The sequence below is a fragment of the Xylaria bambusicola genome (genome assembly GCF_022495145.1).
Source record: "Xylaria bambusicola strain CBS 139988 unplaced genomic scaffold F5B22scaffold_8, whole genome shotgun sequence".
In the NCBI taxonomy this organism is placed as follows: Eukaryota; Fungi; Ascomycota; class Sordariomycetes; order Xylariales; family Xylariaceae; genus Xylaria; species Xylaria bambusicola.
In genome coordinates this window covers 322,129-334,482 of record NW_025953561.1, presented here as the reverse complement: position 1 = coordinate 334,482, position 12,354 = coordinate 322,129, and the positions used below count along the sequence as shown (strand labels likewise).

The 12,354-nt window shown below is 50.5% G+C and overlaps 5 protein-coding genes and 1 non-coding gene across 6 annotated transcripts; 3 read left to right on the top strand and 3 right to left on the bottom strand.

Moving 5' to 3' along the window:
• Positions 1 to 688: 688 nt before the first annotated feature.
• On the top strand, positions 689 to 781 carry F5B22DRAFT_t65. The gene has a single exon. It is a non-coding gene; the product is annotated as a tRNA-Val (tRNA).
• Positions 782 to 982: 201 nt separating this feature from the next.
• F5B22DRAFT_595354 (ribosome recycling factor) lies at positions 983 to 2,128 on the top strand. Its single transcript, XM_047974138.1, has 2 exons — positions 983 to 1,101; positions 1,153 to 2,128. Exons 1-2 carry the CDS (start codon positions 1,037 to 1,039, stop codon positions 1,961 to 1,963), a joined length of 876 nt encoding a protein of 291 aa, XP_047833561.1. The 5' UTR covers positions 983 to 1,036; the 3' UTR covers positions 1,964 to 2,128.
• F5B22DRAFT_595352 (uncharacterized protein) lies at positions 2,129 to 3,408 on the bottom strand. The gene has a single exon (XM_047974137.1). The coding sequence runs from the start codon at positions 3,365 to 3,367 to the stop codon at positions 2,273 to 2,275; it is 1,095 nt and encodes a 364-aa protein (XP_047833560.1). The 5' UTR covers positions 3,368 to 3,408; the 3' UTR covers positions 2,129 to 2,272.
• Positions 3,409 to 5,583, bottom strand: F5B22DRAFT_595351 (Aldehyde/histidinol dehydrogenase). The gene is made up of 2 exons (XM_047974136.1): positions 5,200 to 5,583; positions 3,409 to 5,128 (listed from the first exon to the last, which is right to left on the bottom strand). The coding sequence occupies exons 1-2, from the start codon at positions 5,323 to 5,325 to the stop codon at positions 3,653 to 3,655; spliced, it is 1,602 nt and encodes a 533-aa protein (XP_047833559.1). The 5' UTR covers positions 5,326 to 5,583; the 3' UTR covers positions 3,409 to 3,652.
• Positions 5,584 to 7,310: 1,727 nt separating this feature from the next.
• F5B22DRAFT_595347 (glycoside hydrolase family 79 protein) lies at positions 7,311 to 10,046 on the top strand. Its single transcript, XM_047974135.1, has 3 exons — positions 7,311 to 8,178; positions 8,240 to 8,867; positions 9,004 to 10,046. The coding sequence occupies exons 1-3, from the start codon at positions 8,016 to 8,018 to the stop codon at positions 9,854 to 9,856; spliced, it is 1,644 nt and encodes a 547-aa protein (XP_047833558.1). The 5' UTR covers positions 7,311 to 8,015; the 3' UTR covers positions 9,857 to 10,046.
• A 178-nt stretch (positions 10,047 to 10,224) lies between these two features.
• Positions 10,225 to 11,575, bottom strand: F5B22DRAFT_541844 (uncharacterized protein). Its single transcript, XM_047972853.1, has 3 exons — positions 11,074 to 11,575; positions 10,706 to 11,002; positions 10,225 to 10,624 (listed from the first exon to the last, which is right to left on the bottom strand). Exons 1-3 carry the CDS (start codon positions 11,316 to 11,318, stop codon positions 10,378 to 10,380), a joined length of 789 nt encoding a protein of 262 aa, XP_047833557.1. The 5' UTR covers positions 11,319 to 11,575; the 3' UTR covers positions 10,225 to 10,377.
• Between the last annotated feature and the right edge of the window lie 779 nt (positions 11,576 to 12,354).

Genomic DNA, 12,354 nt, shown 5'->3' with positions numbered 1-12,354 from the left:
CGGTTGAAACTTGAGATGCCAGTTCTGACGGATGCGTATGTTAGCGATGATACTCGTTAGAAAAACATTATTGACGTAGTATCTAGAGCTCTATCGTGAAACCCTCAGGACTTAGTATCCCCGCGCTCTTGGGATCTTACTGCCTCATTTTTGCCCTTGCTCTCGCTCGGTCGTGCTTCAACACCCTATTTCATAACTCATAAGCCGTTTATCTAGTCTATACGTCGTTTATTCATGACATATAAACTCATTATTCGTAGTTTATACGCTATTCACCCAGAGATTATAGGCTGTTTATTCATAATAAAAAAGAGCAATAATAATGAAGCTTTTAACATAGAAAGTTATTAAGAACTCTTCAAATCGATCTAACGCAGTAAATAACTTAATTAAGACTTACTATAATACCATGATTAAACCTAATGGATGAAATATAATTAAAGATAAGATCTTTGAAGTATAAACACGACCATTAAACTTGATCATCGTTTTACCCGAAGTAACGGCTGACTGTATAGCCATAACAGCTGAACCAAACACCATTTCTTAACTGTAGGATTTATTGGCTGACAATTCCTAGTTGATTTTTTGCATTGTGGCATTAGCAGAGGTTGTATCCAGACTTTAATGCTTATAAGTGGTAAACAGTTAATCTTCCCCAACCATCATCCAGATGATTACCATCGTTGTTCTCGTGGCCTAGTGGTTAGGGTGCCTGTCTTACATAATCAATGAATATGGAGAGCACAGTAGATCCCCGGTTCGATCCCGGGCGAGAACAGTTTTACTGGATTGTTATGTTTTGCAATTTGTTGAGGGTGATATGACACCCTCATCGAGGATTTTTGCTAGTGATTTGTTGATAAAGGATGGAATAGCTTATCGACTGGCGGGGAAGTGGCTGTGGTGGCTTGGTTGATAAGATAATGCGGGGTGTGGGACTTCGCCTGGCGTACCTAGGTAGCTTCCATTTTTGGGGGCATCTGACGTTTAAGCTTGAAGGAAGCTCCAAGACTTGAAGAATTCACATCACAAAATGAGCAACACAGCAACCCGTACATTGCTACGGTATAGATCCGTGCAGCCCCGAGCAGGGCGAGTGTATGTCCGCGCAATTGATCCTTGAAATATCCTCCCTGACGTTCATTGAAGCAGCTACAATGTCGCACGTGCACCCAGCCTAGGTGCAACAGCACCCTACACCACCCAACCAATATGTCAGGGCTACAAGCAACGTTTATTCCTCAAGTCTATAGCGCCCGCGTCTACGTCAAGTTACATAGCTGGAGCGAGAAATATCCATGCGACCACCGCTTATTTCAAGAAACCCAAGCCTTCCCCTCCCCCACCACCACCACCATCCGATGATGGGTCGACGCACCCGGTTGCCACTTCCGATGACCCCCTCAACTTCGCCGACGTCAATTCGCGGCTGCAGCAACGTGCCGAGAAGTCCAAGGCAGCGCTGAAGATGCAGACAGCCGCAAGGTTCGACCCCGACGTCGTTGGCGGGCTGCCCGTGACCATCGACAAGAAGACCGGAGAGACGTACCCGCTGCGTGAACTGGCGCAGGTGGTTCCGCGCGGCGGTCGCGCGGTATCGTTTCTCGTGCACGAGGCCGAGTACGTGCAGCCCATCATGAGCGCAGTACAGAAGAGCCCCAAGTTTAACCAGCAGCCGCAACGAGACCCAGACAACGAGCTTGAGCTAGTGCTGAAAGTAGAGGCCGAGAGGCCCGAGGACGTCATCAAGAGGATCAAGGTCGTGACAAACGAGTGGCGCGAGCGCATACGCTACATCCGCCAGAAGAGGGACAAGCTGCATGCTACGTGGAAGAAGGCAAAAGAGATTGTGCCCGATATGCAGAAGAAGGCGGATCAGGAGGTCGAGAAAATCATCAAGGCTGCTATTGCCGAGGTAAAAGAGGCTGAGAAGGCTGCCATCAAGGCTGTGGAAGGGTGAATAGTGGCATACTATTAATTTCGTTGTATATCTCTCCGACGAAAGTCTGCCTGCCTCAAGTTTTACCCATACAGCATTCCGCTATTTACCAGAAACATGGCTTTGCAATAAGGTGACTATGTAAAGTAGACACTAAATGTCAGGTCAGGATACACGTCATGAGCATTATATAGCAAGCATCTCTCATTTTTATATAAATGGTATAATACAGTGACGGCTAGAACTAAAATCTGGCGTCCCGTAAAGACAGATGACCATTTTTGGTGTCTATCCCACGTCTTCAGTGCATATTCTCGTCATGACTTTCTATCACCTCGAAGCGCCAGCAGCCTTCGCAGCAGGCACAGTGTTGCCACCAGGTAACAAGCTCCTAACCTTCTCCTCAATTCGCCGCTGCGCATCCGCACTCCACGAGGCGTCCCTCCTGACATAATTATATACAGTACCCAACGTATCCTTGAGCTCGACGTACTCAGGGCCCTGATACGTGCCCAGCAGGGCGCTCTGAAGCACTGCATCCTTCGTCTCCTTCGGCAAGGGCGGGAAAGACTCCAGGCCCATCAACTCGGCCGAACGCTTCTTCATCTCCAGGCTCGGGAAGAACACTCCGCTGCCCAAGGTATACTGCTTCCACATGTCCGATGAAGCCATTATGTTGGTCGGCTCGAATTGTCGGCCGCCGCCGAGGATTCGCGCCTGCCGTATCACCGTGTCGTCTTTGGCGGAGCGTGAGCCGGTGGTTGGTACGGCGGGGCCCCAGCCCGCGAGGTCCTCCCTCGAGATCGTCGGGTCGAAGTCGTGACTCGATCCAATCTCCTTCGCTTCGCGCATGGCTAGGACTTCAGCGGACCAAGCCCCTTCCTTGACATCAGTGCTGTCATCGGCATCTTCACCATCTTTTCCACGTCTTCCTCCTCGACCTCCGCCTCCGCCTCCGCCTCCGCCGCCGCCACGGCCACGACCACGACCACCTCCGCGACCTCCAAGTCCCGCGCCACCTCGCATAAAACCTCCCCTTCCTCTGCCTCTTATTCCGCCTCGCAAGCCGCCGCGAATGATATTGGGGTTGCTACCTGATAATGTAGCTTTGGGGACTGTGATCGGGTCGTGTTCGGCCCGCGAGTTGATTTTTTTGAAGGCGCTTTCTGGTTTTTCTGGGGCTGGTCCCGGCGAGGATCTCCCTCTTCCTCCTCTACTCAATTCGAAGAGGTCCGAGACGGCTGCTGCGGCACGTTGTCTCCCTGTCGGTTGTGGGCTACCGTGATTCCCGTTGTTGTCTGTAGGGTTTGCGGCGAGTTGTTGGGCGGTGGAGAAGGCGCGGAGAGAGGCCGCGATTCCCTCCTTCACTCGGCTGAGATCAGCCCTCGTGCGGCCAAGGGCCGAATTAAATGGTTGACGTATCATGGGGCGCAATTGATGCGGTTCGTGATTTTGGGTACGAATCAAGCTCGCTGGTCCGAAATTTTGAGGATTGTGACAGCTCGGTCAAGTGCATGGTAGTGATATGCATAAAGGCGAGCATATTGCGTTAACGGGACTACAAACACCACATGCTAGATCTCTCCAAACCCCGTAACAGTTCTTGTAAGAGGACTCATTGCGAATAAAAGAAGAAGGTATTTTCACGAGAGGTATTTATTCGTTTTATTTGCTCCTAGAGCCTCCACGTTTCCATGTTTCCATGAAATTCTAGCTCTGCAGTGCCTTGCCCATGCCACCATATGTGATCGTCTTGATATGCTGGTACTCCTCTATGCCATACCTGGATCCTTCTCTACCAAATCCTGACTGCTTCACACCTCCAAACGGTGCAGCTGCATCAGAAATCAAGCCTGTGTTGACGCCTATCATACCGACTTCTAGTGTTTCCGATACCCTATGTATCCTCTCCAGATCCCTTGAGAAGAAGTAGCCGGCCAATCCAACATCAGCAGCATTGGCCAGTTCCACAACTTCCTGTTCAGTATCGAAGGGAAATAGGCCGGCAACGGGGCCGAATGTCTCCTCGCATGCGATAGCCATGTCTTTTGTCATACCAGTGATTACAGTAGGTTGGAAGAAACTGGATCCCAGCTCCGGGATTTTCTGGCCTCCCACGACAACCTTGCCGCCTTTCTGTTCAGCGTCCTTTACGTGGGCCTCAACCTTGGATACGGCGCGATCGTGTATTAGGGGCCCGTGGGTGACGCCCTCATCAAAACCATGGCCCACCTTGAAGCCCTTGACTTTCTCGGCAAACTTCTTAGCGAATTCATCGTAGATGCCCCTCTGGACGTAAATGCGGTTCGCACAAACGCATGTCTGACCTGACGAACGGAACTTGGATGCAATGGCACCAGCAACCGCGGCATCGACGTCGGCGTCATCAAACACGATGAATGGTGCGTTTCCACCCAGCTCCATAGACAATACTTTTAAGCTTGATGAAGCCTGTTTCATCAAGAGTTTGCCCACCCCAGTAGAACCTGTAAATGAGACCTTTTGGATCGTAGGGTGCGTCGTCATAAGCTCGCCGACCTCGGGAGTATTTTTGAGGGAGGTCACGATATTCACCACACCCTTAGGTATTCCAGCCCGATGGGCTAGTTCTGCCAATGCCAGTGATGTGAACGGCGTCTCTCCTGGCGCTTTGCATACCGTTGTACACCCTGCAGCGAGGGCTGGACCAATCTTACGCGTGATCATCGCGGCGGGAAAGTTCCACGGTGTGATTAGACCGCACACGCCAACAGGCTGCTTCAGCGTCACTACCCTATTACCAGGTACAGAGGCTGGTATTGTATCGCCATATACGCGTGGTGCCTCTTCGCTAAACCATTCGAAGAACTGCGCAGCATAATTGACCTCGCCCTTAGCGTCTGCGAAAGGCTTGCCATTTTCCAAAGTGATCAATTTAGCGAGATCCTCGGAGTTTTCCATCACCAAGTCGTACCATTTCCGTAGCAGCTTGGACCGCTCACGGCCAGTCTTGTTACGGAAGGACTTGAATGCCTCACTGGCGGCTGCGATGGCCTTTTCCGTGTCCTTGGCATCGAACTCGGGACATGTCCCTATCAGGTTTCCTGTCGCGGGGTCATGGACTTCGAAAGTCTTGCCCGAGGCAGCTTTCACCCATTCGCCATTCACGTAACACACATCCGTCTTGAATAGAGAGGGGTCATTGAGCTAAGTCGTGGAATGGACTGGTCAATTACTCTGGGATATCAGTGAGAGTAGCGGAACAAAGAAAGACTCACTTTTGGTGGTGCCGTTGAAGCTAATCTAGATGCTACCAGAGGGAGACTCATCCTCTGAAAACGTGATCTAATAACGAGCCGTGCGGACGAAGTGGCACTCTTCTGTAGAGAGTACAGCAAAGCCATGATGAGTTAGCTGCAGGCGTTCCTACTTTCTGACCATGAACGAGAATGAGAGGAGAAATAGAACGACTAATGTAGGATTAGGCGATCTCGGGCCACTGCTAGTATTCCTGAAGCTCGTCAAGCATGTCGTTGAGAGGTGATAGCTTCAACTGATAACGTTTTTATGTGATGGGCTATTGACGACATCGGTGCTGCTACCGACTTACAGTGAGCGCTACAGCACTAGGCAATGCTAGCCGGCGGCTGCTCCACCAAGCCATGCAGTAGGTATCGCGTGGACATGCCTGATCCAGCTAAACCACTTACCTACGCCTCAGATTATACCTACCATGCAAGTAGCCAGGCCCTTCAACAACGTCTCCAGCCGCGATAATGAGATAGCATTCATTCATTCTATTTCTCATGAATAAAGATATAGGAAGATGCTCATGGGTTTTGCTTGTGCCCGACACGATTCATGTCGACTTGCCATGATAAGACAATCAGCTAGCCAAGCTGGAGCCGGAGTCTTTAATGGATCGCCTGGTTTCTCTGCCTTTCATATTGGCGGCCTTATGAAGTTATGGGGTCTGGTAATTGATTGCAATTAGCTAGACCAATACATTCCTGGTTGATCATTGACACCTGTGAAGCATGAAATAAATCAGAGTAATAATGAGCTTCAACGCGGGCTTCATTGACGCTTTTCATATATCACATTGTTATAGTTCAACCCAGACTAGAACAAGTCAATCCTTATCAGTTGCAACTCGATATTCTAGAAAGTGACAGAAAAGGAGGAAGTCTAAAGAGTAGAGAATGCAGTAACCTCGCGGCTCAAAAAAGAGTCTCAAAATCGATAGTGCTTTAGTTCTTTCAACCAAATAAACCTCCAATAGCACCTACAGCTGTCCAGTTGAGAACGTTGCTATAGGGCATGGATGCAGCCGTGAGCTCGTTGGCGTACAATTTGTTGTGGCCAATATGGAAACAGCCATCAGAGATGTTTACCCCGTTACACACTGGCCAGAGGCTCTTGTCTCACATTCGAAAAAATGGCCCGGAATAAATATTCAGGAGGTCCGGCCCAACAGACGCATCGATGTGGCAAAGATCCTCAACGGAGTGTCGGTTGTTATCAGTGATGACTAACATTGGGCTTATAGACTCCTCCAGAGCTCTTACGGGAATTGATCTGGTCGTTGTCGTCCGAAGGAGCTACTGGCGATTCATCCAGGGGCTTTCCGACATTGCAATGTCAGGCTCGTGTCTTCCCGCACTTCCATTAAGCGGTGGGCGCTGAGACTTCCAATATAATATATATTTCGGATCTGGGATCTTATATACCTTGAACGGAGGCCCTTTGTAAAAATGTTCGATTATCTCACCCTACGTTTCTGGAGGCTGAGCGATCGACTTGCTGGTCTGGTACGAAAATTTTGGCTAGTGGGCTTGAAAACCGCCGACATGGTGCTCCTTGCTGATCCACATGCAGTCTGGCTTCATGTCGGTCCCAGGGAGGTACACATTGGAAAAATAAGAAGGGCTGCCACAAATATGACCCCAATCTCCCATCCAGCCGTATTTGTTTCCGTCAGGCCAGACGATTCTAGCGTGGGCAATGCAAATTACATCCTTATTTGCAGCAAAAGCCGCATATGTAGCTTGCTTATGTGAGAAGAAATCATGTTAGAACCATATGTCGGAGTAATCTCCCGAGAAAGTTTTTCCTAGTCTAAGTTTCCTTCCAAATTCCTTTCCAGCCTCATCAAAAATTCAGATATCAGAGTAGATGACATACGTCTTATAGGTAGGTAAACAGGCCATGACTCACAACCTGTCAGCCTCCCATGGAGTTCATGAGACTTGTAAATGACTGAGCGATATTGGGGATATACTACGTATATGTAGGCATCATCAACGAATGCGAAGCTGAGGTGGTTTTAAAGCCTGATAGTATCCATGATGTTGTTAAAATCGCTATATATGGATAAAATTATAGTAATCACATAAACTGTAGCGTACTTAACTAATTACTTCTAGTATAATACAAAATCAGAGTAGTATTATGCCGAACCAACCGTACATGCTGTGAGGTATTTGTTCATACATTGCGTTGTACACAAAATATCCCGAGCGGCTATGGAAACCTCCACCGGAGATCTCGGTCTTAGGAACGAGAGTTGAAACCTACCTAGGTGCTTTATAGTTCCGTACACTTGCCGATCCGTTATGTAGCCAGCAGCACTGATCTGCGACAGCATGTTTCCCCCGCAATCATGTGCTATTCCCGTCGAGGCCATCCTGGCCGAGAGCGCATGATGCTATCCATAAAGGGAAGCTGGTGTTACCGTATCACAACATTATTGGACCTTGTCTGAACCCCGCCACCTGGAGTTGCAATTACCATCGCCTCCAAGATCAGAGAACGGAAGGGCAAGGATGCAAACCATTTAGGTTACCATAAGCCGAGTCATAAGCCCATCGGGCCGTCTGTCCAATGGCATACGGGTGCGCAAGGCGAGACCATTGGAGACGGCGAATCCTTAAGATCTTCATATATATCATGTTCATGGGCCATCATCCTCCTGGCAGCGAATGTGCCAGTGCGCTCATCATCAACTCGTCAACGGGAATAAGTATACATAGAAGAAGCCGAATGATTGGTGTATTGGTGTGATCAGGCAGACTCCAATATATCCAACACCACTATGGCGGCAATCTTCTGTGTGCTGGTGTTGGCTAGCTTGGCGACGGCAAAGATCGCATCAAACGTGTCAAGGCCCTCATTGGCTGCTGACATCATCCTAGGCCAGCCCCTGGAAGGATTCGTGAGCTTCTCAATCGAATTTTCGTCGTTCCCGGACTTCGCAGGTGAGTTATACTTACTAGGGGTATACATGCAGTAACGCCAGACCAACTCACAACCTACTAGGAAATGGATCGAACCCAAACAAGTTTTCAAACAATTTGCTCAACAACTTGGGTTATCTCATAGGGACTAAGCCTTACATACGAGTTGGAGGGAACACGCAAGATTATGCCATCTATAACCCAAACCTAACAATCGCGCTGAACGGCACCGTCAACGCGACTCGGTCTCCAGACTATCCGACAACAATTGAGATCGGGCCATTGTATTTCGAGTCATATTTGACATGGCCTAACGTCAAATTTACCCATGGCTTTAACATGGGCGGAAACCATGACAGCAGACAATGGGACACTCTACTTCAGACGGCTGCCATTGCGTGCAAAACCCTAGGCAAGGACAGGCTAAATTGGTGGGAATACGGCAATGAGCCCGACCTCTTCTCGGTGAGCTCACAAGGTCCAGTACGGCCGTCTAACTACAGCGAATCCGACTACGTGGCAGAGTGGCTCGCCGGCACGCGAGCCATCAAAGGGGTTATCACCGAGACATGCCCTGATATGCTCGGCAACGAGACGTACGGGTATCTGGCGCCGTCGTTCGCAGGCGTGGCGAATGCTCTCGACGCAGCAAGCACATGGGCCGAGGGTCTCGATTCAGATGGAACAGTACGGTACTTCTCTACGCACAAGTGAGTCGATCATGCCATCCCATTCCATCCTCCAAATCGCCACCGACAGATCTCTAGCGATCCCGAAACCCTCAATCACGATATGAAGCATTACACCCGAGGTCGTGTTCAAACTAACCGCACCTTTCTTCGCCAGCTACATCTCGGGTGCGACCTCGCCCGGCGTGACGCTTCAGGGCACGCTGATGAACCACACGCGCACACGTGCTAGCGTGGACGCACATGTCTCTGAGTTCGCCGAAATTTCGGCCGTCGCCGGCCCAGGTCTGAGGCAAATCATGGGAGAGACGAACTCGCTCTACAACCAAGGGAAGCCCGGGTTATCGAACTCCTTCGGCGCCGCGCTGTGGGGGATCGACTTCAACCTGTACTGCGCGAGCGTGGGCATCGGGAGGGTTCACATGCACATGGGGACCAACTACCGGTACGCGAGCTGGCAGCCTATCACGACGAACCTCGCTGTCGTGGGGACCAAGGCCCCGTACTACGGCAACATCGCGGTCGCCGCGTTCCTGGGCAATCTGCGCATCGAGCCCGTGCGAGTCGCGCACCTGGACTTGGCCGCCTCGGAACCCAATGCCACGGACGCAGATATCGGCGTCAGGGACTCTGCGTATGCCGCGTACGTGGATAATGTGCTCACGCGCATCATGGTCATCAACATGCGCGCGTACAATTACACCCTCAACGGCACCGGAGACCTCGACATGCCGAGCCCTGCGCCGCGGAAGACGCGCACGTATACCTTTGGCGTGGAAGGGTTTCAGGACGGGCGCGAGGTCGTCGTGCGAAGACTCTTTGCGAACGGAAGCGATGCTATCACTGGCATCACGTGGGATGGCCTCAGCTATAATTACGAGTTGGACATGGGCAAGCCCGTGCGCTTGAGAAATGTTACGACGGGCGAGAAGGTTGAGGTCAAGGGCGGCGCTGTCGAGGTCGCTGTCCCGGACTCGCAGGCTGTTGTGTTGGACTTCGACGCGGTTTGAGTGTGATGCGTGTTTTCTGGGGATTTCGACAATTGAGCCAACGAGTCTTCGAGACGGGAAGCACGAGTAATAATACTTGTTTGAGGTAGAAGCCACGTCCCACGGGCTATGCGCAATGTTAGCATGAAGCTCAATGCTTCTAACACCTAGGGCATAGATTAATCCAGCGCGAAGAGAGGAGGCCTCTCTCGGTAAAGATACAATGAGAATTGACATTTCCTAATTGATAAGTTGAAGATATTAAGTACACATTTATAGAGTTTGTAGTGTGCGCCAATAACGCCAGCCTAGAATCTTATCTAGGAGATAATCCGCACAGATCTCAAGCAAGAATGGGCCCAATTGGGCAAGGAAAATGATCCACGGTTAATCGTCTTCAGCTTCATCATCATCATCGTCGTCGTTGATGAAGCTTCTCATCTGAGTTATCATCAATAAATTTTTTTTTTTGTATTTGATCCATTCGTTGGCAGGGGTCAATTTAGCCCCCTATATCTGTTATGACTTTCGCTTATCTCAGGCTATTTGTACACATGTGATGGCTTCTTGCCCTCTAGGGCATTGAATGCCGTGGTCCGCGGTGTAAAGGGCATGAGGCCTGTTCGCGGCGTCGGCGGAATCGAGCGCATCTCCCAAGATGTGCCCTTCTTATCGCCGCCAGTGCGAAGCGGCTCGTCGTCTTCATCATCCGAGTCCCAGTCCCGCTTGTCGCGCTCATTAGGCAGCATGGCCCAGATGTTGAGACCGAGATTGACGAGGGTTACCACGCTGATTTCATGAACTGTTAGCCGAGCACGAGGGAAGATATAGAGATAAGAGCTGTAGGTCCCCGTTGGGGCGAAGGCTTACAACATGAGCGAGAAGGCGGCAAATAGACCTTTCGCTTCGGTGCAGTATCCCTGGATCTTGTGGTTCGCAGCTACGCTGCAGGGCTTTGCGATATACCATGCCACGCGGCTCGGATGGTTAGGATCAAGGTAGTCTGGACCCGCTTGTCCACCGAGACTCGCGGCATATAGAGCGACGAATGCGATGTTGATAGGCAGGACGATGATGGGGAGCCAGAACTCCATAATGAATGCGATTAGTCTCGTGATAAGGAAGAAGAGGCTGATGATGGAAATGGCAGTATTATAATTGGTTATCCTGAATCGGGTGAGGTTAGCATTCTAACTCCGATATGAGTCTATTCAAGATGCGCGCATCGCAAAACTCACGTGCTTGACCATACGAGGGGGATAGTAGGAGTGGGTTTGCCATTGGCGTGCGCAAAGGCGATGACATTGGGACTTGAGTTGAAGCCCAGCTCGTAACCTGCTTGCCAGAGCTTTGTCCGATACTTGTCTGGTCGGGCGAGCTCAGTGAGAATCAGTAGTGTGATGGTTAACGCGAGTTCGACTGGAAACATGATCCACATGGCGGCCGTCGAGGGCCATTTCCTCTTTAGTATCCTGTATCCCATTTTGAAGATGCGGATGTGCGACGTGTTTCGCCTCGATGGTATCAAGCCGCTAGAGGTGGTATGATAGGGGATTCAGCAGCAGCGCCTCGCGACGCCTTCACAGACCGGCCGATCTTTGTTATCCCGATCTGATCTGACGGTGTCTTCACTCGGCTTTGGAGCCTATGTCGTGAACGTCGGCCGTTTACACAGATTGTTTCACATCGATTCGCCAAGTTGAAGCTCTCTCCCAGCAGTCGACAACGAAGAATTAATCGTCAGTGAGTCCGCGAGACAATTAATTCAAGGCTTAGACGAGGTCGAAGCCAGCCGGCCTCCCAGCTTTGGGGGCCACCCATTTTAAGAAAGCACGCAGCGGGTGCCGACGCGGCTTAAGCACCAACAAGGCGGCTGCAGGCTGATCACAGATTCTTGGGGTGGTGATATGGTGTCGGCAGGCCAATGAGAGAAGCCGACGACGAGGTCAGGGAGGACTGTAAGCGCCGAGCCATGTTGTGTGAGGGAGCGGAGGGAGCATGGGGGCCACTTTACGGGCGCTTTGGTGGCCTGCCGCCTCAGGATTGGCTTTGGCAGATGGGGTCGAGAAGATGGATTTACCAATCATCTGCTGGCCTGTGAAGCCAAGCTTTATCCAGCAGGGATTTCTATTTGCCAACCTCTTTGGAGAGGTCTGGAGAGGTGTTGGCGATTCTCAAGCGCCCCCTCCTCTCTCCCGCACTTTCATTGTCGCTCTGTTGATTGGCCGCTTCTCGTAGATTTGGTAGTTGCTTAACTATTGTAGCGAGTAGTGAGCTGTAAAGTGACTGGGCATTTACATGCAACACCTCTTCGACTTGATCCCGATTTTGAATTTCTATATGCAATAAGAACTCAGAATGGTCCCTGCGATAGTCCTGGAAAACCTACAGGTTATAACTAGGAAGTAAGCAAGATTTTAAGTCGTTGTTGATAGGCCGGTGGTGTCAGCGTTGCCCACGTAGCCGATGGTTTACCCAAAAGCAAAGAGCAGTGGTGTTGTGCACCCCCAATGTCTATA

Bases quoted from the DNA above. Each gene is read 5' to 3' on its own strand.
- F5B22DRAFT_595352 (XM_047974137.1), bottom strand. From the start codon at position 3,367: ATGATACGTCAACCATTTAATTCGGCCCTTGGCCGCACGAGGGCTGAT.
- F5B22DRAFT_541844 (XM_047972853.1), bottom strand. From the start codon at position 11,318: ATGGGATACAGGATACTAAAGAGGAAATGGCCCTCGACGGCCGCCATG. The intron at 11,003-11,073 runs GTGAGTTTTGCG...CACCCGATTCAG, and splicing joins CCCCTCGTATGGTCAAGCAC to GATAACCAATTATAATACTG. The intron at 10,625-10,705 runs GTAAGCCTTCGC...TCATGAAATCAG, and splicing joins GCCGCCTTCTCGCTCATGTT to CGTGGTAACCCTCGTCAATC.
- F5B22DRAFT_595347 (XM_047974135.1), top strand. From the start codon at position 8,016: ATGGCGGCAATCTTCTGTGTGCTGGTGTTGGCTAGCTTGGCGACGGCA. The intron at 8,179-8,239 runs GTGAGTTATACT...ACAACCTACTAG, and splicing joins GTCGTTCCCGGACTTCGCAG to GAAATGGATCGAACCCAAAC. The intron at 8,868-9,003 runs GTGAGTCGATCA...TTTCTTCGCCAG, and splicing joins CGGTACTTCTCTACGCACAA to CTACATCTCGGGTGCGACCT.
- F5B22DRAFT_595354 (XM_047974138.1), top strand. From the start codon at position 1,037: ATGAGCAACACAGCAACCCGTACATTGCTACGGTATAGATCCGTGCAG. The intron at 1,102-1,152 runs GTATGTCCGCGC...CGTTCATTGAAG, and splicing joins CAGCCCCGAGCAGGGCGAGT to CAGCTACAATGTCGCACGTG.
- F5B22DRAFT_595351 (XM_047974136.1), bottom strand. From the start codon at position 5,325: ATGGCTTTGCTGTACTCTCTACAGAAGAGTGCCACTTCGTCCGCACGG. The intron at 5,129-5,199 runs GTGAGTCTTTCT...TCCACGACTTAG, and splicing joins CTTCAACGGCACCACCAAAA to CTCAATGACCCCTCTCTATT.